The sequence below is a fragment of the Eleginops maclovinus genome, chromosome 13, assembly GCF_036324505.1.
Source record: "Eleginops maclovinus isolate JMC-PN-2008 ecotype Puerto Natales chromosome 13, JC_Emac_rtc_rv5, whole genome shotgun sequence".
NCBI classification, from domain to species: Eukaryota; Metazoa; Chordata; class Actinopteri; order Perciformes; family Eleginopidae; genus Eleginops; species Eleginops maclovinus.
This window is the reverse complement of record NC_086361.1, coordinates 5,481,539-5,502,723: the sequence shown is the minus strand read 5'-3', so window position 1 is coordinate 5,502,723 and position 21,185 is coordinate 5,481,539. Positions and strand designations below refer to the sequence as shown.

The following is a 21,185-nucleotide window of genomic DNA, read 5'->3' as shown; positions in this document are numbered from 1 at the left end:
TGGTCGCACCTGTAACGTAACAAATGATTGCTTATTGTGATTATTCTGTGAAGTAAGTTTAATGGATCGGCAACTATTTGGATGCTTCAGTAATCTTTTTGGTAACTTTCTTTAGTTGGTTTTTGAGAGAAAACTGCTCAAAATTTAAATCAATCAAAATACTTTATTGGAAATTATGCAAACATAACGTTTTGTAGTAGAGCGTCTAACACCTCAATGAACCGAAAAGGGAACAAAATTATAGATGTAGATGTCTAAAGTATTAAGCAGCAAACAACCTGCATCTGATCACTTCATCGCCAAAACCCAAAGTCAAATATAACGCTTTGTATCCAAGTTGAAACACCTGATAAAAAACACAGCTACTAAACTATGATGCAAAATGTTTTGAATATGCAGCATATAGGGCTACTTTCACTGTAAAGAATACATGTTGAAATGGATCAGGTGCTGCTGAAGACCCCCATTAACATAAATAACCTTACATGTTCAAATCTGAGATGGATTTATCTCAAATACATAATAACATATTTCAGAGGCACGCTATTAAAAACTCTGTACAGGATCTCCCTGTGTGAAGGCTATTGTATTTTCTTCATCCTTTATTTTGTAATTTAGAAATAGAAAATAATAGATATTGTTAACCTGACCAGAGTCATTAAAAATGTTTTTATGTTTTGTGGTTCAAGAAATTTCGAGAATTTGTTAGAACATAAAGTACATATGAAGTAGAAATAGATCGACACATATCATTTGAAGTGACCTTTTATCAATTATTTCCAGTGGTTCAGAAGTTAGGTATGATGATGGGCTCCCTGTGCTGGGCGCAGATGACCTCGTCGATGTAGAGCGAGCTGGCCTTCCTTTCGATGTTCTCCTGCAGCTCCAGCTGGCAGCGCACCAGAGCCCTCTGCTGCTCCTCGGAGTGAGACACTGCCTCGCGGAGTCTGAGAGCACAGATCAAGAGATGGCACATGACGACTGAAACGACTGAAAACATCTGTGAACAATAGCCTATATCAGCCAATACCGGAAGATGTACAGTACACTTATTTTGTTTTTGGAATCAGTAATGGCATGTATCTACGTAATCCATCTAGATCAGACATGCACAACATGGTAGTTAAATAAATACAATTCTACATGTTTTCTTACACTTTCTTTCATTTATTTTCAGATTTTCTTCTGGTTAAAGCCTTGTAAAAAGTTTTGTGAAATGTTGTGATTGTGGAAAATGATTTAAGTTTACAGATTACACATTTGCCCACGCTGCTGATTTGCTCACTCAAATACAATTAAGACAAATCTATCCCCATAGTCCTGTCCTTACCTGTTGATGTGAGCGTTGAGCTGCTGGACCTCAGCGAGCAGCTGGGTCTGGGCCGGGTCGTGGCATTGCTCTTTGCCCGGCCTCTGGCGACGCATAACCAGTCGGGCCTGAGCCAAACTCAGAACATGCTTGCTCTCTGCGATGGCCACCTGCAGATCCTCTTTGTTCCTCTGCTCGCTGGAAAACTCACACAGAATCTAGAGAGGAAAGTGTGTTCAGACAAGGGTCAACTTGTGTTGAGGAAATTGTTGATATAATAATGCTTCTTTCTTTTGGTTCTGTCTATTCTTAATAAAAGGATCATCACTTGGCAAGAAATACCAAAATATTCCCCCAAATAAGGAAGTCATACGTTTTTGTCTGACTTTAACTGCTAATTATCAGTCTATAAAAATCAATACTGACATGATAAATCAAGTCAGATCTTCTCTCTCTCTCTCAAACAACATTTGCCTCCCATTTCCTTTCACTTCATTCTCTCTTGCTGCCGAATACACAAATGTTTCTGCTTTACCTTAGCCAGTTGATCCTCCATCAGTCCCTTGGCAGACTTGATCTCCTGCACGTTGAGCTGAAATGTTTCTGTGGCGGCCTGGAACTGCTTCTGCATGTCAGCCACCGTCTGCTCCAGGAGAGACTCCACCATGGCCCGCAAGGACAGAGAGTTGGTCTGCTGCTGCTCCGCTTTGGCCATGTTGATGTCCGAGATGTTCTCCCACTGCTCTGGTGTCACTGTCAAGCTGAGAAAGGAGGGCGTTTTAAAATATGTGTTTTAATTTCTTCCAAGATCTGTGCTGAAATGTAATGTTTTGAAATCATCTGGATTTCAAAACTGCCTTTACACAGATGTTATATTGTTTTCCTGTCTTTCTGGATCAAAAAAGGACATGCTGGTTTACCTCTGCAGAACAGTTTGGGTGTGTTTGGACCTCTGCAGGCTGTTGATGGAATGAGTGGTCATTAAGGCACATGAGTTGTCGATGCACTGAGCCTCAAACTTCTCCTTCAGATCCTGCTCCAGATGGTACTTAATGGATCGATTCAATCTGAAACGAGAAGCAACATGTTTCGTGTTAATTTTATTGGTGACTTTATCTCTTAATTTGATTTTCTTGCCAGTTCTCAATACAATATATGTTAGAAAGTTTAGATTCCCTGTTTTGATCATACCTAGTCCTTCTTTCTTACCGTATCTGCTCAGTGATCTGCTCCGCTACACGCTGCAGAAGGGAAGCCACTCCCTCGATCACCTCCCTCTCCCTAAGCAGTTCTCTGTCCACCTCGTCATGTAGCCTCTCGGGAGGAACACGTTTCATTCTGAAGTCCAGGAAACAATAAAAACAATTCTCTCCTGCTCATCCTTACTGCTGTTGTACTTTTTTTTTTTTATATCTAAGCTTCATTGTAAGAGAAAGTAGTGTAAACGTTTGGACTTCATGATACCGAAAACAAGCAATAGCTCCCAATCCCAATAAATATTGTGCATGTTTCTCCTGATGGTTCAAACCTCAACTCCAGAGGTTGGACAAGTACTCAGATCTTGTACTTGAGTAAAAGTAGAAGTGCCAGAGTGTAGGAATACTCTGTTACAAGTAACAGTCCTGCATTGCAAATGTTACTCAAGTAGAAATTCAAACGTATTAGCATCAAAGTATACTTAAAGCACCCAAAGTAAAAGTAGTCATTATGCAGATTGGCCCATTTCAGAATAATATATTTTATAATTATTGATCATTAAAGTGTTCTCAAAGCTGGTAAAGGTGGAGCTAGTTTTAATGACTTTGCATATTGCAGTGTAGCTTGTAAATTGACTCCAGGTGGAACTAAAGTCTGATTTAAGAGTTGAATATAATTAAAATCATTAATCAAAATTTGAAAAGTAACAAAGGGTATTTTAAAATGTAGTGGAGTAAAAGTACACCATTAACCTCTGAGTTGTAGTGGGGTAGAAGTATAAAGTAGCAAAAGATTGAAATACTCGAGTAAAGTACAAGTCCCTCAAAATTGTACTTAAGTAGAGTACTTGAGTAAATGTACTTAGATACTTAATACCACTGCTTACCTCTCCTCCAGACAGACCACGGTGACTCTCAGAGGTTCTCTGCAGGCCTCCAGGGCTTTCCCCACTCTGCTCTGCAACGCTATGAGGACATCAATCTCCACGATAATCTCCTCCAGCTTCAGCTCCAACTCCTTCTTCAGAAACTGGATATCTCTGACCCGCTGATCTAAACAGCAGGGGGAAAAAACAAAAACAGTGCAGCTCTGCAGTCTTTACAATATTACGTGTTAGAGCCAAACCCAGCGTTTTTTTGGGTATTCCTACTTACCTAGTTGCTTGTTGTCATCATTTTGCATGCGTTTGCACGATTTGTCAGTTTCGTGGATGAGCCTCTTGCACTCTGCTCTGAAGAGCACAGAATGGTTCCGCATCACCTCGATATTTTCCAGATTGGGTCCAACACACTGCTGGATGCTACGGTCCGGGATAGACATTATGCGCCTCTGGTCAGCACTAAAAACAAAATTGAACAAATTATTGGAAATGTGGTTGCGTTATGGTGAAAGATTAAGGAAAGCACTTCTAAAGTAAAGGGAAATGAACACATAATCACATCCAGTGCAAATGTATTGTATCTTGGACCTAGAAACCAAAATCTCCTTATCTTCAGGGATCAAGTTTCAATTATTAGCATTGATTCAAAATTATAATGCATTTCTAAATTGATTAAAAAAGAAATATATTTTCTTCAGGAGGAATGTACACTGCAGCAACGAACACACTGGCCATCTTTTGCCACAGACAGTGTGACATTTGCCTAAATATGACCTGCCACTGTAAGAGTATACAGCTCTGGAAAAAATTAAGAGACCAGTCCAAATTTTTCTTAAATCTTTATTTCTACATGTTTGGTTGGCAGCCATTCCAGTGTCTGTTGAATTCCAACACAGACACAAATTGTCAGTAGTTTATAGAATACAATTTTTTTTAAAAGTTTTTTTAAATTGAACTACCTATAAATAATAAGACAAGAGAAACTGATAATGCTGCAGTGGTCTATTTTTTCCGCAACACTTCTTGGTTGAAATGTTTGAAAGAAAAAATAATAAAAATAATGGAAGCATTGCTGATCAACTTTGATTATGTTTGAGCACCAAGCATCATTCCTATGTAAATCATAAAACTCCCCTCTTTAGTGTTTACTTTGTAGCTTTAAGAATTTCGATTTAGTTGTTATAATATTCAACTACATCTTTTAATGTCCATCACATACTATGTGTGCAGCATGAAGAGTGCATAACTTACATTTCATTGTGAAACAACATTAGAAACGTTATGATTGTAGCCCAGACAATTAGTGTAGTTAACATTTTAAACAGTTACATGTTTTGTTTACGTTAGCAAGCCCGAAACAACGTGGTTTACACAATTTTAACTATCTTTGTGAAAAACGGACATAAGAAACGTGTTTTTTTTTTCACTAGCGTTACAAAAATACTCAAAAAGACGCATTTAATACCATACCTTATTACTTGCAGTTGAAAAACCCCCGGCTAAAAGTGTCGGTGTGGATACCGTCTATGGTTTCGACGGCCGAACTGCCTCTCAACAGTGTACCAAAACAAATGGTTACTGTGGCAACGTAGAACACGTCATGGCGGATATGGTCCGTTTTCCAAAATACATAAGAAAATAAATATATTGACTGTTTAAACAATTTGTTGAAAATAATATCATGTTCAGAAACATTAGAAAAACGATGGATTATTACTGTTTTATGGAGAAATATCAAACAAATGAAAGACTATGTGGTTTCATGCCACAGAATAAGGGGCTGGGCAGCTAAGATTCTGCAAATAAAAATAATTTAGTAACACATACAATACAGAATAGCCTTGTAGAGAATAACATTCTTTTTATTTTTGTATTAGCTTTTGCTTTATGGTGACTTGAATTATACACTGTAGTTTACCACAAGTGTTTTAGTTTTTTAGCTTTCAGCAAAGATTCTTTGTTTATTAAAATGTGGTGTAAATACTTGTCTTTATTCTTTTTAAATGCCAAATAGTTTCTTAAAAATACTTCATTTTATTATCCATTTTTTACCTACTATTGCAAATGAGTTTCTCAGATTGTTTATGTGTGCACCAACAGACACCAAAGCAAATTCCTTGTAGGCTATGTTAAACAAACTTGATTCTGAATTTTAATTGCTTTAAGCTTTTTCTCAACTGGGATTACAAATACCTACATTTGTACTTTGGATTCGTCTACTGCAGGGGGTAGCCTATATGAGATTAAAAAAAAAAGTTGAATAACAAATATCTGTCAGGGAGGGGAAAGATTAGGACCCAAGTGCAGCACAAGGAGGCGGAATACCAATTTAAACAAAAAGCGTGCCTTTATTATAAAAAGCCGTTAACAAAAATACAAACTTTAGGGAAATCCGGGACATGATAAATACTTCACTTGGTACGTACGTGAAGGACGACAAAGAATTCACTAAGAACACAAGGGAAAGCAACACTAAATAAAGACACTTATCACAACACAAGCCACAGTTGGGGAGGGGTGGCCGCCCGGGGGCCAGTCAGAGAACAGAAGTGTGTCTCGGGCGGACGACCCGGGGGCAAAGCAGAGGACGAGAAGGGTGTCTCGGGCGGACGGCCTGGGGGCAAGGCACAGGACGAGAAGGGTATCTCGGGCGGACGACAAGGGGGCAAGGCAGAGGACGAGAAGGGTATCTCGGGCGGACGGCCCGGGGGCAAGGCAGAGGACGAGAAGGGTATCTCACGCGGACGGCCCGGGGGCAAGGCAGATGATGAGACATGGACAGGGCTTGTGGCATGGGAACCGAGGGGGTCGGAGACATGGGCGTAGACCACGGTGATGGAACTCCGGGGGACTGAGACAGGGGTGTAGACCACAGCGAGGGAACTCCGGAGGCTGGAGGCATGGGCGGAGGCCAAGGCGAGGGAACTCTGGAGGACGGCCAGGAGGACGGCGGAATAGCTCCGGAGGATGATGAGGCAGCTCCGAAGGACGGCCTGGAAGTTGCGAGACAGCATCGGAGGACGGGCTGCAGGACGGGCTGGAGGATGGTGAGACACCTCTGGACTACGGACTGGAGGCCAACGCAGGCCGCAATGGGAACCCTCTGGAGGACGGGCAGGAGGCCGGCGGGACCGCTCCGGAGGAAGGTATGGAGCACCTGGAGCAGGAGGCAGCAGGGCCACCGATGAAACAAGAATACAAGTTGGCGGGACCCCCGACGGGAGATGAGCTGTTGTCGGCGGGCCCCCCTTTGGTACTGACGTCTGCGTGACTCCCGAAGGGGCAGGAGATGGCTTTGGATGGACCTGGTGTTTTATGTGTTTTATTTCCTTCATTATTTGGCAAAACCTGTACAAAAACTGTAAAATGTTTAAAACATGAACTACTGTTTTATATTTTGTTAAGAGAAAATGCAAAAAAATATGTAAATTACTGAAGCTATTTTTTTTACTGGCGTCGGCGGGACCCCCGTAGAGGCAGGAGGTGGCTTCGGCTGGACCGCCGGTAGTGCTGGCATCCGCAGGACTACCGGCAGGACATGAGCTTAGGCTGACCAGACGTCCCGAAAAATTCGGGACAGTCCCGAAATCTAAGCTGTTGTCCCAAATCCCGAATCCATTTGTCAATCAAATTATTAGCAGCTAGCTACTCTAAACTAGCATCTCCAATCTCCACAACAACACAACCTACCGGAAGTAGTCCAGCGTACACTCAACACACGGAAGTTAACCGGAAGTTCTATTGTGCTCGTAGCCTATTAAGCTCAGGTCAAACTTTATCATGGATACATTTGTTTTTAAACGTCGTCGGACAGAACAACAGATGGCGGTGGCGGGCATGTTGGATAAGGACATACCTTTGACACCTGCAGGGGAAGACGACCACTCTGGTCCCGCATCTTCCATGTGCCAGGCTCGGCCGGACGAAGATGAGCAAAAAGAAGAGGAGATGGAGCAGGGGATGCAGCAGGAACAGGAGGAAGAGGACGAGGAAAGGGGCTGGCATGGCCAGCCACAGCCAACCACTGCGGGCACGGACTCTGGCCATGATGCTAATGCTACCACTGACATTAGCCAACGACCTGGGGATGGACCGCGGTGCCCCTTCAGGAAAATGTACCCTTCAAGGCTGCAGAGATCTTTCAATGCTGCCTGGTTTGGCACATACAGCTGGCTTGAATATTCGGTTGAGATGGACGCAACTTTGTGCTTCGCCTGCCGACATTTTTTGGGTAGTGGTGGTGCTCTTCCTTGCTGTGGTATTGTTGCCTAATTAGCATACTTAATTTGTTGGAGATGTGTTTTGACTCTTGGCTGTTGTGTGGTAGACTATATATGGCTTTAGGACAACGTAACTATTAACTATACCGTCTGTCTCTCTCTCTCCCTCTGTCTGTCTGTCTGTCTGCATGTGCGTGTTTCTAGCTGTGGGAGGGTGTTGTTTTATTGAATATATATTCACATTGAAATTATGGCTTTGATTTGAGCCCCATCGCTGTTTGGGTTAGCCCCACCGTAGTTGAACCAGAATGAATACTCTGGCGCCTAAGTGTCATTGACTAAGTGTCATGATACGGAAATGAACAAATAAAGAAAAACTAATAATAATAAAGAAAAACGTGTTTCGCTTTTTGATAGCATTTCTGCTGTGTTGGATTATGATGTCGCCACTGCGTTAACATATTTATCAAACGGCAGTGCCCCCCCGCCGATGACCCAATGCCCCTCCAGTAGATCTGCTCTGGCGTCGACTCTGGCAGGACCACCGACGGGACATGAGCTTGAGTCGGCGGGACCCCCGACTGGACAGGGACATGAGTCGGCGGGACCCCCGACTGGACAGGGACATGAGTCGGCGGGACCCCCTGGCTGGACAGGGACATGAGTCGGCGGGACCCCCGACTGGACAGGGACATGGGACGGCGAAACCCCCAAATGGAAATGGACATGGATCGATGGGACCACCGTCGGGACAGGTTTCGGAGGGACCACCGACTCGACGGGGTGAGGAGTTGGCGGGACCCCCGGCAGAACAGGTGACGAGGACAAACATGGCTGCCAGGGCCGGAACTGCAGCCGGGAACACGGCTGCTAGGGCCAAAACTTGAGCCAGAAACGTGGCTGCAGAAGGCTTGGCTGCAGGAGGCTTGGCTGCAGGAGCGTGGGCCTTGCATCCCTTTTGAGCCTGTTGAATGCTCCGCGGGCCTCCAAAGGCCAGGCGGGATCCCAAAAAGGGGTCCACAAGAGGAGCTAAGTTGGGAACGGGCAGAGGGCTAGCGTGCCTGGAGCTAGCAGGCCGGGAATCAGGTCTCATAATCACCTGTAAAGTCTTTTACCCAATCGGGAAATGAGCCCCTTAACCAGGGCCTTTACGTCAGTTCTTGGCGCGCCATGGACAAGAAAGACTGCCTCTCCTCTATACTTGAGGCATATCGACACTCATTTTTTAAGCAAATTAATTTGTTTGTCACCTCGTGTAGATCAGCTGCTGTGTCCATCTTTGGTCAGTTCGTTCTGTCAGGGAGGGGGTAAATCAGGACCCAAGTGCAGCACAAGGAGGTGGAACACCAATTTCAACAAAAAGCGTGCCTTTATTGTAAAAAGCCATTAACAAAAATACAAAGTTTAGGGAAATCCGGGACATAAATACTTCACTTGGTACGTGAAGGACGACAACGAACTGACTAAGAACACAAAGGAAAGCAGGACTAAATACAAAGACACTAATCACAACACCAGCCACAGCTGGGGAGGGGAGGCAGAAACACCAGTCAACAGGTGACAACAATGAAACAATCAGACATAAGGAAAACCAAAGAAAGGAAGTAAAACTACACCAGACACAACGGAGGGAAAACATTTCCAAGTAAAACAGGAAACTATAAACACAAAACAAGGATCTTGACAATATCAGTCCTACATGCATGCAAAGATAATTATACTATAATAACCCTACCACATTTTATATGCAATTGTCAGGGACCAACACAGGAGTTGTTTAATGACACTGGGTTTTTTATTTACCCAAAAATCCAAAACAAACATTATAAGATAAGATTTACTTTATTAATCCCAGACTGGGAAATGTTTGCATTGCAGCAGCAAAATACAATACAATACACGTCATTGCACATAGAAATAAAATAAAATAAGAAATAAAGAATTCTAAAGTATGAACATCTTACAGAAGAAATATAAATAAAAATAAACCGGCATTATGTATGTGTGTATATATACATATATATATATATGTATCAGTTGAATATGAACATAAATAATAAGTAATCTGAGTGACTATTGAATTTACAAAATGTAACGCAGAATATTATGTACATTATAGTGCAGTGTATGGATTATTAAATAAAGTATAAATGTACAATGTAAGTGTAATGTGACAAGTTATAAACAAGACAAGTTATAAATCAAAAATCTCTTATAACTAGGTTATGAATATAACAGCAACTTAACAGGTGTTAATGCAATTAACTGACCTGCTAAACTGACAAAACAAGGAAAATATATATAGTGGCTTGGCGAAACCAAATAGAAATCCGAATGTCGCAGCAGAAATCAAGACACATCAGAGCAGGCAACATATGTCCTATCTTCTATTGTCCAGTTTTGTTGCGACTGTGCAAATTGTAGCCTCAGTTTCGTATTCCTAGCTGACAGGAGTGGCACCCAGTGTGATCTTTTGGTGCTGCAGCACATCTGCTTTAAGGTTTGACATGTTGTGCACTCAGATATGGTCTTCTGCATACCTTGGTTGTAACAAGTGCTTATTTGAGTTACTGTTGCCTTTCTATCATCTTGTACCAGTCTGGCCATTCTGCTCTGATCTTTAACTCAAAGACATACCTATAAATAAGAAAATGATAATACTAAAGTGGTCTCTTAATTTTTTCCGGGGATGTATATAAACATTTATATATATATTTATTGTATTATTTTATATTACTTATAAAGTGGCCAGTGAGTGTGTGTGTGTGTGTGTGTGTGTGTGTGTGTGTGTGTGTGTGTGTGTGTGTGTGTGTGTGTGTGTGTATTATTGTAATCAACATTTAAATAATACTTTAGTTACACCTGGAGTAAATTCACAATCTACCAAGCAGTAAATAAAGTAACTAAAAGTAGTTCCACCCTTTACCAGCTTTGATAAACATATAATGCATCAATAATTATTATCAAAACATCTAAATATGATTGTGAAGTGGGCCAATCTGCATGTACTTTTATTAATATTTAGTTGCCAATATTTTTACTTGAGTAACATTTTGAACAAAGGTCTTTTTGCTACACGTTGGTATTTCCTATTTCTACTCAAATGCAAGATGTGAGTATTACTTCCACCTCTGGGCTGCCCTACCAGTTCTACACGCTGGTGCCCATTTTATTGTATGCACCCTGACCCTCAAACAGCCTCCCTCCGCCGCTGTACTCCAGTAAGCGTCATCAACCCTCGCCCACTTTTTTAAAGAATACGACACGGAAGAAAACAAACCAAACCTGTACATATGACAACAACGATGACAGGAGAAACTGGATTTTAAATTTGTTTGAAGACACTCTGTGGCACAGTGATTGTAGTTTAAGTATCGTGGACCAGTACACTTAAAAGCTGCTAACAACAATCACAACAAAGTGCAAATTTAGCTCAATCCCAAGTGAGGAAGAGGCTAACAGCTGCAGTGTAGTTCAAGCAGATTGGCGCGTTTTGGATGGAGAGCATTGATTAATTAACTTGTACTGAGCAACAACATGGACTGCAGCACGGCGGACGTGCCCAGTGAAGTGGCACAAGACCCTTCAGGTTGTTATTCTTACTATTTTGTTTGTTTTGTTGATTTAACGCTAATTCATATCTAAACGATATTGGACTGCTTTGCAGCTAAAAGCTAAACATTAGCTTGTAGTATGGAAGTAAAAACAATGCTGTTTGTGTATTTAAACAGTTAAGATGGTAAAGTTCCAAACTGACCAATACAATTACATTATTTACCAGGATAGTAATTAAGAGAGTTTGATAGCATAATGCCTTGCACAGACTACACGACTTTCAAAGTCGTACGATCGCTAGCCAGTTCACACCACACAACTCGCTCGGGAGTCTTCAAGTCGTTGTGGCGTGCACACTACGCGATTGAGCGGCGACAGGGGGTCACACACTACACGATCTGTCACCAGGAGAAATCCCCGAGGACTGTTTGTCTGGTCTCCAAACTACGTTTTCTTACGAATACACGCAAGAAGTGACACGGGAAATGACGCGGATTTCGAATGTCATTATGTTTTACCTAGAAACTGTCAATAAGTTACTTTGCTTAAGCTGGTTAGCACATCAGCTAAAGTTAACTTCAGTGAATTGTGTAGCCTAGCTACAACTTTACAGTTTTTTTTTTCTCTTTACAATCAGGTTTCAAACAACTGTGTCGTACGGAAGCCGAGGACGGCCATGGATTTTTCTCTTTTTTATGCACTGTTATCTCGTGATAACGACTTATTATCTCGTTATCTCGATATAACAAAGATTGTTTTCTGAATTAATTTATTTCGTTATCTCGACATAACAAAGATTGTTTTCTCGTAATAACGAATGAATTATTTCGTTATCGCGATACAACAGAAATATTTACGTTACCTTAGCTGAAGCACCCAGATAGATAGGAGTTTGTCAGCCTCTCATCTGCTTACTGGTAGCCCCTAAACAAACCCAGTCAAGTAAACAAACTAACATGAACTGCTACGGAAGCCGTTCGTGGCAGCTCTTGCAGGTTGAAATGGTTGAAATCAAGTCCAACGTATTATAAATTCATTCGTTATCACGAGAAAACAATCTTTGTTATGTCGAAATAACTAAATAATTAATTCGCTATCACGAGAAAACGATTTTTGTTATATCGAGATAATAAGTCGTTATCACGACATAACAGTGCATACAAAATAAAAGAAATCATTAGCTGTTCTCGGCTTCCGTAGTGTCGACTTCTTGTGTTGGACAACGCTTCTTTTTAGAAAGTTGTGCACTGCTCCCCGGGGCTTTTCCTCACCCCGTGTCTTGCGCTCTCATTGGCTGTAGCTCGTCGGCGCACCCATTACCAGGCACAACCCTTTACACACTACAGGATTTGGACTCGCCGACAGGTCCAGATATTTAGCTGGCTAGATATCAGTCGGGGGTCAGGGAGGCGTTGAGGACGGGTCGGGGAGTTGTCAGGGACTCTCTCACCTCGCTCTTGAGCAGTTCACACATAACGATCAAACGCCGACTGCCGAGCGCCGATTTAGCGCCTACTCGTCCCCGAGCTCCAAAATCCATCTGGGAGCGGCCAATTGGGCTAAAAATCGTGTAGTGTGAACTTGGCATAAACGATGTTGAAAGTAATTTAAAAGGTCTACTGTACATGGGTACAATTGTATAGTAACATTACTTATCATCCTTACGCTGTAACTTTAATTTAAAAAAGGAGCAAATGTGAGAAATGTGTTAGTATATTAACTATTATGCACGTTAGTGGTCTGTACTATTGGTACTACTGGTAAAAAGCAGTGGCGGGAAGTTGTTTAAGCACTGTCTTCTTACACATAATATATTAAACTTAATATACTTTAATTGATAATGTATCAGTAGTGATCAAATCCCTATATTATTAAATTAATAATTTCACTTTAACTTTTTCTAAAGTGTTTTTAGGTTATGACAGTCTCGTTTCACTAAATTATTTTAAAATCTTGTTTTACAAAAATCGTGTCGAAGAAATCCAAGTTTTTTGTGACTCAATTGTCTACATGCCTTGTTCTTAGTTTCTAAGTATCTCGTATTAAACATAAAATAAATGTATAGTCAAATGTTTAGTCACTTCAAAGTTCTGGAACATTCTTTCTTAAATCAGACAATGCATTTGGTCGAAATGTATTGTTAAACTTATGATAATTTTAACTGACCAAATTTGAAATGTTATTACTGTTATTCATCCCATACTCAGAAGGTGAGTAAAAAAATGAAACTGACTGTCAACAGTTTGTGAAGGCTAAAAGCTAAGCTAATGCTTTCTGTATGTTTATGGCTTTCCCTGTTTTAGCTTCTGATGACCCCTCAGATGACGAGCCTTTGATTAAAAAGAAAAAAGTCTCTGCACCAGCTGAGAAAGTGGAGGAAAAAGACAACACGTCACTCAAATCAAATGGCACAAGTGACAACAAAGCAGGTTGTTACATAATCATGTCATTCACAACATTTCAGCTATCTGTAAAGTATGGCTTTAAATCTTTTGATGTATGTAAATGTTTCAGATATGAGTACAGATGATGACTCCGACGATGAGCCTCTCATAAAAAAGGACAAAATGCCTTCAAAAGCTGCAGAGAAGCTTCGTTCAGTCCCTCTGAAAAAAATGGTTGATTTAAAGAAAAAAGGTATCATATGTTCTCTACATTGACATGCAACAGAGATGTGCTGTTCTCTGTAAAAGAACGGATTCATAACTTCAATTTCTTACCCAGAATCACTGGATGACGACGATGACTCGGATGATGAACCTTTAAGTGAACTTGGCAAGAAACAGTACCCCCAACTTGAGAGAAAATTCCCATCTAGGACTCCTAGGAAAACAACCCCAGTCATCAGATCACCAAGGAACACAGCAAAAAAAGAGGGTAGGAGTTCAAATGTGTGAGTCAAAACGCATCAAAAATGTTTTACTTCTAGTACTTAGACTCTTTACTACTCTATTTCTCAATACTTCACATTCTCCCCCTTTGCAAACATATTGTTAAGTATAATACACACAGGTTAAACATTACTTTTGAATTGATCAGTAGTCATCTAATAGCAACATATTTCAGGTTCCTTACCAAGTCCTGTACTTCCACTACATATTTTGATTTGCAGGCCTTTCACTAACTTATTCATAGTTTACTGTTTTATTACAATGTTTACTTAAGTTAACTAGTTAAGGAAATCATTTCTTTAGGACTTGCCTTTATATATGCCTCGTTTTTAGTCTTGTTAACTATACACACATTTCAGAGTTTAATTGTTGAGTTGGCTATAAGTAGTGGAAAATATGTACTTAGTTCAAGTATATCAGGATATATATACTAGAAACAAAGGAATTTTGTTTGGTCCAAATATATTGTTGGACTTGTAATTCCTTTTACCAGACCAAAATGTAAATGTTATAACTGTTTCCTTCATCATGTCTGATCAGGGAATAACAGCTCCTGCTCTGAAGAAGACGTTCCTCTCTCAAAGCTCCTGGCCAAGCCAGACAGTGAAAAGAAGCAGTCACATGAAAACACACACAGTTCCAACGTTAACTCAAAAAAGGACGAACAAGGTGAGTACAAAAAATGAAACTGACTGTCAACAGTTTGTGAAGGCTAAAAGCTAAGCTAATGCTTTCTGTATGTTTATGGCTTTCCCTGTTTTAGCTTCTGATGACCCCTCAGATGACGAGCCTTTGATTAAAAAGAAAAAAGTCTCTGCACCAGCTGAGAAAGTGGAGGAAAAAGACAACACGTCACTCAAATCAAATGGCACAAGTGACAACAAAGCAGGTTGTTACATAATCATGTCATTCACAACATTTCAGCTATCTGTAAAGTATGGCTTTAAATCTTTTGATGTATGTAAATGTTTCAGATATGAGTACAGATGATGACTCCGACGATGAGCCTCTCATAAGAAAGGACAAAATGCCCTCAAAAGCTGCAGAGAAGCTTTGCTCAGTCTCTCTGAAAAGATTGGTTGATTTAAAGAAAAAAGGTATCATATGTTCTCTACATTGACATGCAACAGAGATGTGCTGTTCTCTGTAAAAGAAACATATTCATAACTTCAATTTCTTACCCAGAATCACTGGACGACGATGATGAGTCAGATGAGGAACCTCTGAGTAAACTTGCCAATAAACAATACCCCCAACGTGAGAGAAAGTCACGATCTGGGACTCCTAGGAAAACAACCCCAGTCATCAGATCACCAAGGAACGCAGCAAGGAAAGAGGGTAGGAGTCAGAAGTCAAAAATCGATCAAAAATGCTTTACTTACTACTTTCCCCAAATAGTAATATGTTTTGTTCGTTGTAGTTAAATACGCAGAGACTTCCAGTGACAGCTCAGATGATGAACCACTGGCAACAATGAAGAGGAAGTTGACAAAGGAGCCTAAAGACAGCAGCTCAGCTGATGATGATGTGCCCTTGATGAACCTCATTGCCAAAAAGAAACCACCAGTCAAGAAAAACACAAAGAAGAAAACTGCAGCGCAAGGCAGAGGGTCAAAGAGACGAGGTACAGTTGCATTAATCATGACATGATCAAAACATGATACTGTTTTGAAGGTGACATTTTTAAATTAAAATCTTTTGGCCGGAAACTCTGATGAAAGCTCAGACGATGAACCCTTGAGTAATCTTGCAAAAAAGAACAAACAAACAAAAGGCTTCACCTCCGAGGAGGAACACAAAGTCAAAAAAGATGATAATGTCAGGTAAATACTCAGGCCCAGCCAGTCTTAGCCAGTAGGGGTGACAGAAATGAAAACACTTATCGAAACATCAACAGTGAAATCCCTAAGCAAACCCTTTTTAATTTTGTGAGTTTGTGTTTTTTAAATAATTACATACTACTATTTTATTTTATTTCTAATTGTGTTATCACATTCAAAGGCAATACAAAGAGATATACAAGAAATAGAAAAGACAGGAAAATAATTCCAGGAATAAAGCTAATTTAAGCATTGTGTCATCTGTAGTATTACAGTATTGTACAATATAGAAAGTATCAGTTAAAACAATTATTGATGCTTGTGAAGCATTTTTCTATTTTCCTTTAATGAATGTGTTTCATTAACCTATTTTAGAGTCGACAAGTGATAGTTCAGACGATCAACCCTTGATTAATCTTGGGAAAAAGAAGAGCACGGACAGACAAACAAGAGTCCAACTGAAGGCTTCACCTGCGAAGAAGAAGAAAAATGCAGGTGACAGAATATGAATATAATTATATAATTGAGTTGCTCGTAAAATGTCTTCACCGTATAAAGAATATTGAAAACATTTTTTTATTGTAGGACATTCCTATTATGCTTTGTATTTATGTGGTTTAAGACCCTCATAACGGTGGTCTCAGTGCTGTGATGTGCTCGGAATCTATACTGGAGAGTATCAAGCAATTATTTTGTGCCAAAAAAAGAGTTGAGCAAATTGTGTCTTGCGGATTAGGTGTATTTTAAGAGAATGAGTGGTTGACATCGAACCCCTTTCCCGAAATGAAGGCACTGACCGTTAATCTTATATTTTCAGTTTTGGTTTTAAAAAAAGATTCAAATTTGTTGCATGACTCATTTCAAATTCGTAGAGAGGAGTTCAGGGGCACATGATTTGGGGGGGTTTGATAGCCGGTCAACAGTTGAAAATAACGCACGTGTGTTATTGCCTTTTTTTTCTAATTATATCTGAGAAAAAATTTAAAAAGGAGCGTCTTGCATTCCGTTCGAAGTCAAAAGTAAGAAGACGTTCCCTAAATATTTCGAAATGAATGAGAAGATGTGACTTGCGCCACCTGCGTTCCGCTTTTCTACAAAGTCTTTTTTTGTAGAGGTTCCTCAGCTAAAGTCTTCACTTTTAGAATATTAAGGAAAATGGTTTATTGTAAAGCACATTGCTATTATGTTATGTATTTGTGTTTCCAATAAAACTTTTTCAGAGTCGACATGTGACAGCTCAGATGATGAACCCTTGATTAATCTCGGGAAAAAGAAAATGGCAGACAAACAAACAAGGAAGAACATGAAGGCTTCTCCTCCAAAGAAGAAAAACATAGGTGACAGAAAATGCATGCGGTCTTGAACAACATTTTAGAAAATGTTTTATCGGGAAGCACATGCCTATTATTTCATGTATTTATGTTTTCAATTATACAGTGGTATGCAAAAGTTTGGGCACCCCTTAGGAAAACCACTGCATCAGTTTGTCACTTGCTGAGCTTTTGAAGCAGCAACTTCATTTTAACATATGTTATACCTTATGGTAACAGAAACATCTCAGTAGTGAAATAACTTTTATTGGTCAAACAGAAACATGTTTATGTGCATTCAAACAAAAATAGGCATGTGCATAAATTTGGGCACCCCTAAGAAATAATTCCATTAATATTTAGTATTGCCTCCTTTTGCTGCAATAACGGCCTGTAGACGCCTCCTGTAGCCACAGACAAGTCCCTTAAGCCTGGCAGGTGGTATTTTGGCCCATTCTTCCACACAAAACGTCTCCAGTTCAGTCAGGTTTCTTGGCCTCCGTGCATGGACAGCCTTCTTCAAATAAATCCATACATTTTCAATGATGTTAAGGTCTGGGGACTGGGATGGCCATTCCAGAACATTGTACCTGTGCTTCTGCATGAATTCCTTGGTGGATTTTGATCGGTGCTTAGGATCATTGTCCTGCTGAAAAATCCAACCCCGGCGTAGCTTCAACTTTGTGACTGACTCTAGAACATTCTTGTCAAGAATCTCCTGGTACTGTAAGGAATTCATGTGGCCCTCAACTTTAACAAGTTTTCCAGTACCTGTGCTAGCCACACAGCCCCATAACATGATAGATCCTCCACCAAATTTTACAGTGGGCAACAAGTTCTTTTCATTGAATGCAGTGTGTTTTTTTCGCCATGCATACCTGTTCATGTTATGACCAAATAACTCAATCTTGGTCTCATCTGACCACAGTATTTTGTTCCAAAATGCTTCTGGCTTGTCCAGATGTGCTTTTGCATACCTCATGCGACTCTTCTTGTGATTAACACTCAGGAAAGGCTTTTTGCACATCACCCTTCCAATGAGCTCTTCCTGGTGCAAAGTACGCTGGATTGTGGAACGGTGAACAACTACACCATCAGCAGCCAGATGTTGTTGTAGTTCTCTGGAGGTGGTCTGTGGCTTCTCTGTGACCATTTTCACCATCCTTCGCCTGTGCCTTTCCCCTATTTTTGTCGGCCTACCACATCTTTCCTTCACACGGACTGTTCCTGTGGCCTTCCATTTCACAACTACGTTTCTGACTGTGGAGACAGACAGTTTAAACCTGTCAGATAATTTTTTGTACCCTTCTCCTAATTTATAATGTTGGATTATCTTAGCTTTCAGGTCAGTGGAGAGTTGTTTTGAGGTCCCCATCTTGCCACTCCCTAAGAAAGAACCTAGGCCAGGCACAGCCAGCTATTACCTATGTTAAATAGCCTTTTTCATAATTGGTTCCACCTGTCTTTGTAATTGAAGGTCTAATGAGCTAATCAAAGCAATTTTGTGCAGCAACCTGTCAGCTATAAATCCGTACAGGTGTTGAAATGAATGCTATTTATAAGGGTGCCCAAACTTTTGCACATCCCATTTTTTGCATTTTATTTTATTATAATAAAACTATGTAATGCTACCCTAAGAATTTTGGTCTGGAAAACACTAAAACGTCTACATCTTTGTAGGAAAACAAATGTTGTTGCTGTGATCTTCTATTATAAAGGAAAAGCAAATTGTCATGAAATCTCAGAGGGGTGCCCAAACTTTTGCATACCACTGTATTATATTCAACAAGCAACAGCTCTTATGGTGGGAAAAAGAAAAGCACAGACAAAAACCTAAAAAACATAAAGAAGGCTTCACCTGCTGCGAAGAAAAAGAAGAATACAGGTGACATACAAAAAATATTTAAAGAGGCGACGGATTCCCATGACCAAGGCCAAAAGGGTGGGTGGAGGGGGTCTGGAGGAGGGATTCGGGTGGACGGCCCGGGGGCAGGTCAGAGGCAGGTCAGAGGCAGGTCAGAGGCAGAGCATCGGCGAAGTCCGCGGCGGGGAAACGCTGGGGGCCGGGTAGTAGAGCCGAAAGTTTATATACCTCCTTCTCAAAGTTTCCATCTGCTGGGTCCATTCTTAGTTCGGTCGTACTGTCATGGTTGGGGTAAGGACCCAAAGCAGTGAAAACGGGAGGCAAATATTGGGGTTCAACGAAAAGCAAGCTTTATTTAACAAAAAGCTGTTCCAAAGAAACTCGAAAACGGTGCAAGCAGGCACGATCATCAAAAGGAAAAGCAGCAAAACTAAATCAAACCAGAAAGACAGGAGGGCAGCCGAGAGGAATCCAGACAGGCAGACAGGACTGGGAAACAAACAGACTGGATCAAGAGGCACAGGGACAAACATAGGAATGACGACGACTGAACAAGGAGCAATATGGAAGACAAGAATAAATACACAGAAGGGAAATTACACATTAAGACACTGCTGGGGAGGGGAGGAGAAACACAGGCAACAGCTGAACACAATCAGACAAATGAGGGAAACTAAAGACAGGAAATAAAGCTAGACAAGACACAAAGAGGAAAAACATTTCAAAATAAAACAGGAAACTATAACAACAAAACTAGGGTCATGACATTTATGTTTCATTTTTCAGAGTGGACAAGCGGCAGCTCAGATCTTTCTGATGGAAGCTCAGACTACGAACCCTTAGTTAATCTTGTAAAACGGCGAAGCACAGGCAAACAAACGAAAAAACAACCGAAGGCTTCACCAGCAAAGAAAAAGAAAAACACAACTCCCATAAAGTCAAAAAAGAAGAATGTTTCAGGTAAAGAGTCTTGGCTAGTAATTAAAAAAGTAAAAATACACATTATAACACAAAAAGTGTAGGACTATGTGCTTCCTCTAAAAAAACACGACAATAGATATTAAAGAAAATATAGTATTGTGAAGTTTTATTTATCAATCTGGGTTTTTTCTGTTTATTATCCATATTAATGTTTCAATCTTTTTTCTTCAGCGTCCTCAAGCAGCAGTTCTGACGATGAACCTTTGTTCGAAGCAGCTAAACACCCACAAGTGACCAAAATCCTGAGCATAATGCTGGAGAGGTGTGATGTTGAAGAAGCGAGGGACATAGGCCTGCACAAAACCAGTCCAGGTACTTATTACATAAACAAGTCATTGTATATGTTACTATAAAACCTGAAACAAATTAAAAGACTACTGTTTTTCCTACACTCCAAAACAGTGAAAAAGATTGCGGAAAATTTCTCGAAGATCAACTCGGAGAAATCATCAGAAGAAGAATAAGCTGATGGAATACTGGTTATGTTGTTTTTTAGTTTATGTTGAAGATTTAGGACTTCAAAAGTGAAAATGTTCAGAGAGATCGCTCCTTAAAAAATCCCAGTGGTAATGTTAAGTGCACATCTGTGTTTTATATACAGTACATACATGTTCATTTAAGGTGTTGTTCATTGTACTCCCTTTCTTTTTAAACTTTTGGACCAGATTTGGTAGTTTTCCTAAAAAAAGGTTTGATGTCGTCTTCTATGTTGGTTTTAATGTTTTTGATATTGTTTGCACTAACTGCATTCTCTGTGTTTTTTTTAATGTTTTTTAAGACGAGTTTAACATATTGATGTAAGTGAGATTTGTGCTTTCATGTGAACTTCTGACTGTGATTGTCAAGTCAATCAATTGTTTTTGCACACTGAAATGACAAATGTGTTTATTTGATTTTTGACTCAATTCAATTTTTTTACATTGGGCTGCTTTGGGGTATCTTACCAACAACCAGCAGTTGTTACATTTCTCAAAAGAGAATTTTATTGTTGGACGATTATTTATATTGTTCATTTATTCAGATGTAATATCTACTTCAAAATAAAAACAAGGGTTCAAACTATCATTTACTTCTGTCATTCATTAATTACAAGTCATTTTTTTCTCATTTGGTCAGATATTTTTAAGCAGTCAATGTATGAGCTGAATTTCAGTACAT

The 21,185-nt window shown here is 40.1% G+C and overlaps 3 protein-coding genes across 7 annotated transcripts; 1 reads left to right on the top strand and 2 right to left on the bottom strand.

Annotated features, from left to right (window-relative positions):
• Positions 1 to 143: 143 nt before the first annotated feature.
• On the bottom strand, positions 144 to 9,223 carry tekt1 (tektin 1). Of its 3 annotated transcripts, XM_063898732.1 has the most exons (10): positions 8,857 to 9,223; positions 5,584 to 5,619; positions 4,857 to 4,964; positions 3,661 to 3,845; positions 3,393 to 3,558; positions 2,519 to 2,647; positions 2,230 to 2,376; positions 1,845 to 2,070; positions 1,331 to 1,527; positions 144 to 947 (listed from the first exon to the last, which is right to left on the bottom strand). In XM_063898732.1, the coding sequence occupies exons 4-10, from the start codon at positions 3,824 to 3,826 to the stop codon at positions 788 to 790; spliced, it is 1,191 nt and encodes a 396-aa protein (XP_063754802.1). In that variant the 5' UTR covers positions 3,827 to 3,845; positions 4,857 to 4,964; positions 5,584 to 5,619; positions 8,857 to 9,223; the 3' UTR covers positions 144 to 787. The 3 variants fall into 3 exon arrangements, with proteins under 3 accessions (XP_063754802.1, XP_063754803.1, XP_063754801.1); XM_063898733.1 differs by lacking the exon at positions 5,584 to 5,619; XM_063898731.1 differs by lacking the exons at positions 4,857 to 4,964; positions 5,584 to 5,619 and having other exon boundaries at positions 8,857 to 9,221.
• On the bottom strand, positions 5,753 to 12,075 carry LOC134874649 (proline-rich protein 36-like). The gene is made up of 2 exons (XM_063898735.1): positions 12,024 to 12,075; positions 5,753 to 6,543 (listed from the first exon to the last, which is right to left on the bottom strand). Exon 2 carries the CDS (start codon positions 6,398 to 6,400, stop codon positions 5,876 to 5,878), a length of 525 nt encoding a protein of 174 aa, XP_063754805.1. The 5' UTR covers positions 6,401 to 6,543; positions 12,024 to 12,075; the 3' UTR covers positions 5,753 to 5,875.
• Positions 10,852 to 21,089, top strand: LOC134874647 (nucleolar protein dao-5-like). Of its 3 annotated transcripts, XM_063898728.1 has the most exons (14): positions 10,853 to 11,195; positions 13,465 to 13,590; positions 13,676 to 13,798; positions 13,886 to 14,038; positions 14,593 to 14,721; positions 14,816 to 14,941; positions 15,027 to 15,149; positions 15,238 to 15,390; positions 15,473 to 15,676; positions 16,248 to 16,367; positions 17,093 to 17,209; positions 19,833 to 20,006; positions 20,199 to 20,339; positions 20,430 to 21,089. In XM_063898728.1, exons 1-14 carry the CDS (start codon positions 11,144 to 11,146, stop codon positions 20,489 to 20,491), a joined length of 1,803 nt encoding a protein of 600 aa, XP_063754798.1. In that variant the 5' UTR covers positions 10,853 to 11,143; the 3' UTR covers positions 20,492 to 21,089. The 3 variants fall into 3 exon arrangements, with proteins under 3 accessions (XP_063754799.1, XP_063754800.1, XP_063754798.1); XM_063898729.1 differs by lacking the exon at positions 17,093 to 17,209 and having other exon boundaries at positions 10,852 to 11,195; XM_063898730.1 differs by lacking the exon at positions 19,833 to 20,006 and having other exon boundaries at positions 10,852 to 11,195.
• Positions 21,090 to 21,185: the final 96 nt, after the last annotated feature.

Coding starts and splice junctions, on each gene's coding strand:
- tekt1 (XM_063898732.1), bottom strand. CDS start 3,826: ATGTCTATCCCGGACCGTAGCATCCAGCAGTGTGTTGGACCCAATCTG. Junction 1,528..1,844: donor TGGAGGATCAACTGGCTAAG/GTAAAGCAGAAA, acceptor TTTCCTCTCTAG/ATTCTGTGTGAGTTTTCCAG. Junction 948..1,330: donor CTCAACGCTCACATCAACAG/GTAAGGACAGGA, acceptor CTGTGCTCTCAG/ACTCCGCGAGGCAGTGTCTC.
- LOC134874649 (XM_063898735.1), bottom strand. CDS start 6,400: ATGCTGTCTCGCAACTTCCAGGCCGTCCTTCGGAGCTGCCTCATCATC.
- LOC134874647 (XM_063898728.1), top strand. CDS start 11,144: ATGGACTGCAGCACGGCGGACGTGCCCAGTGAAGTGGCACAAGACCCT. Junction 14,722..14,815: donor CTCAAAAAAGGACGAACAAG/GTGAGTACAAAA, acceptor TCCCTGTTTTAG/CTTCTGATGACCCCTCAGAT. Junction 20,340..20,429: donor CCTGCACAAAACCAGTCCAG/GTACTTATTACA, acceptor ACTCCAAAACAG/TGAAAAAGATTGCGGAAAAT.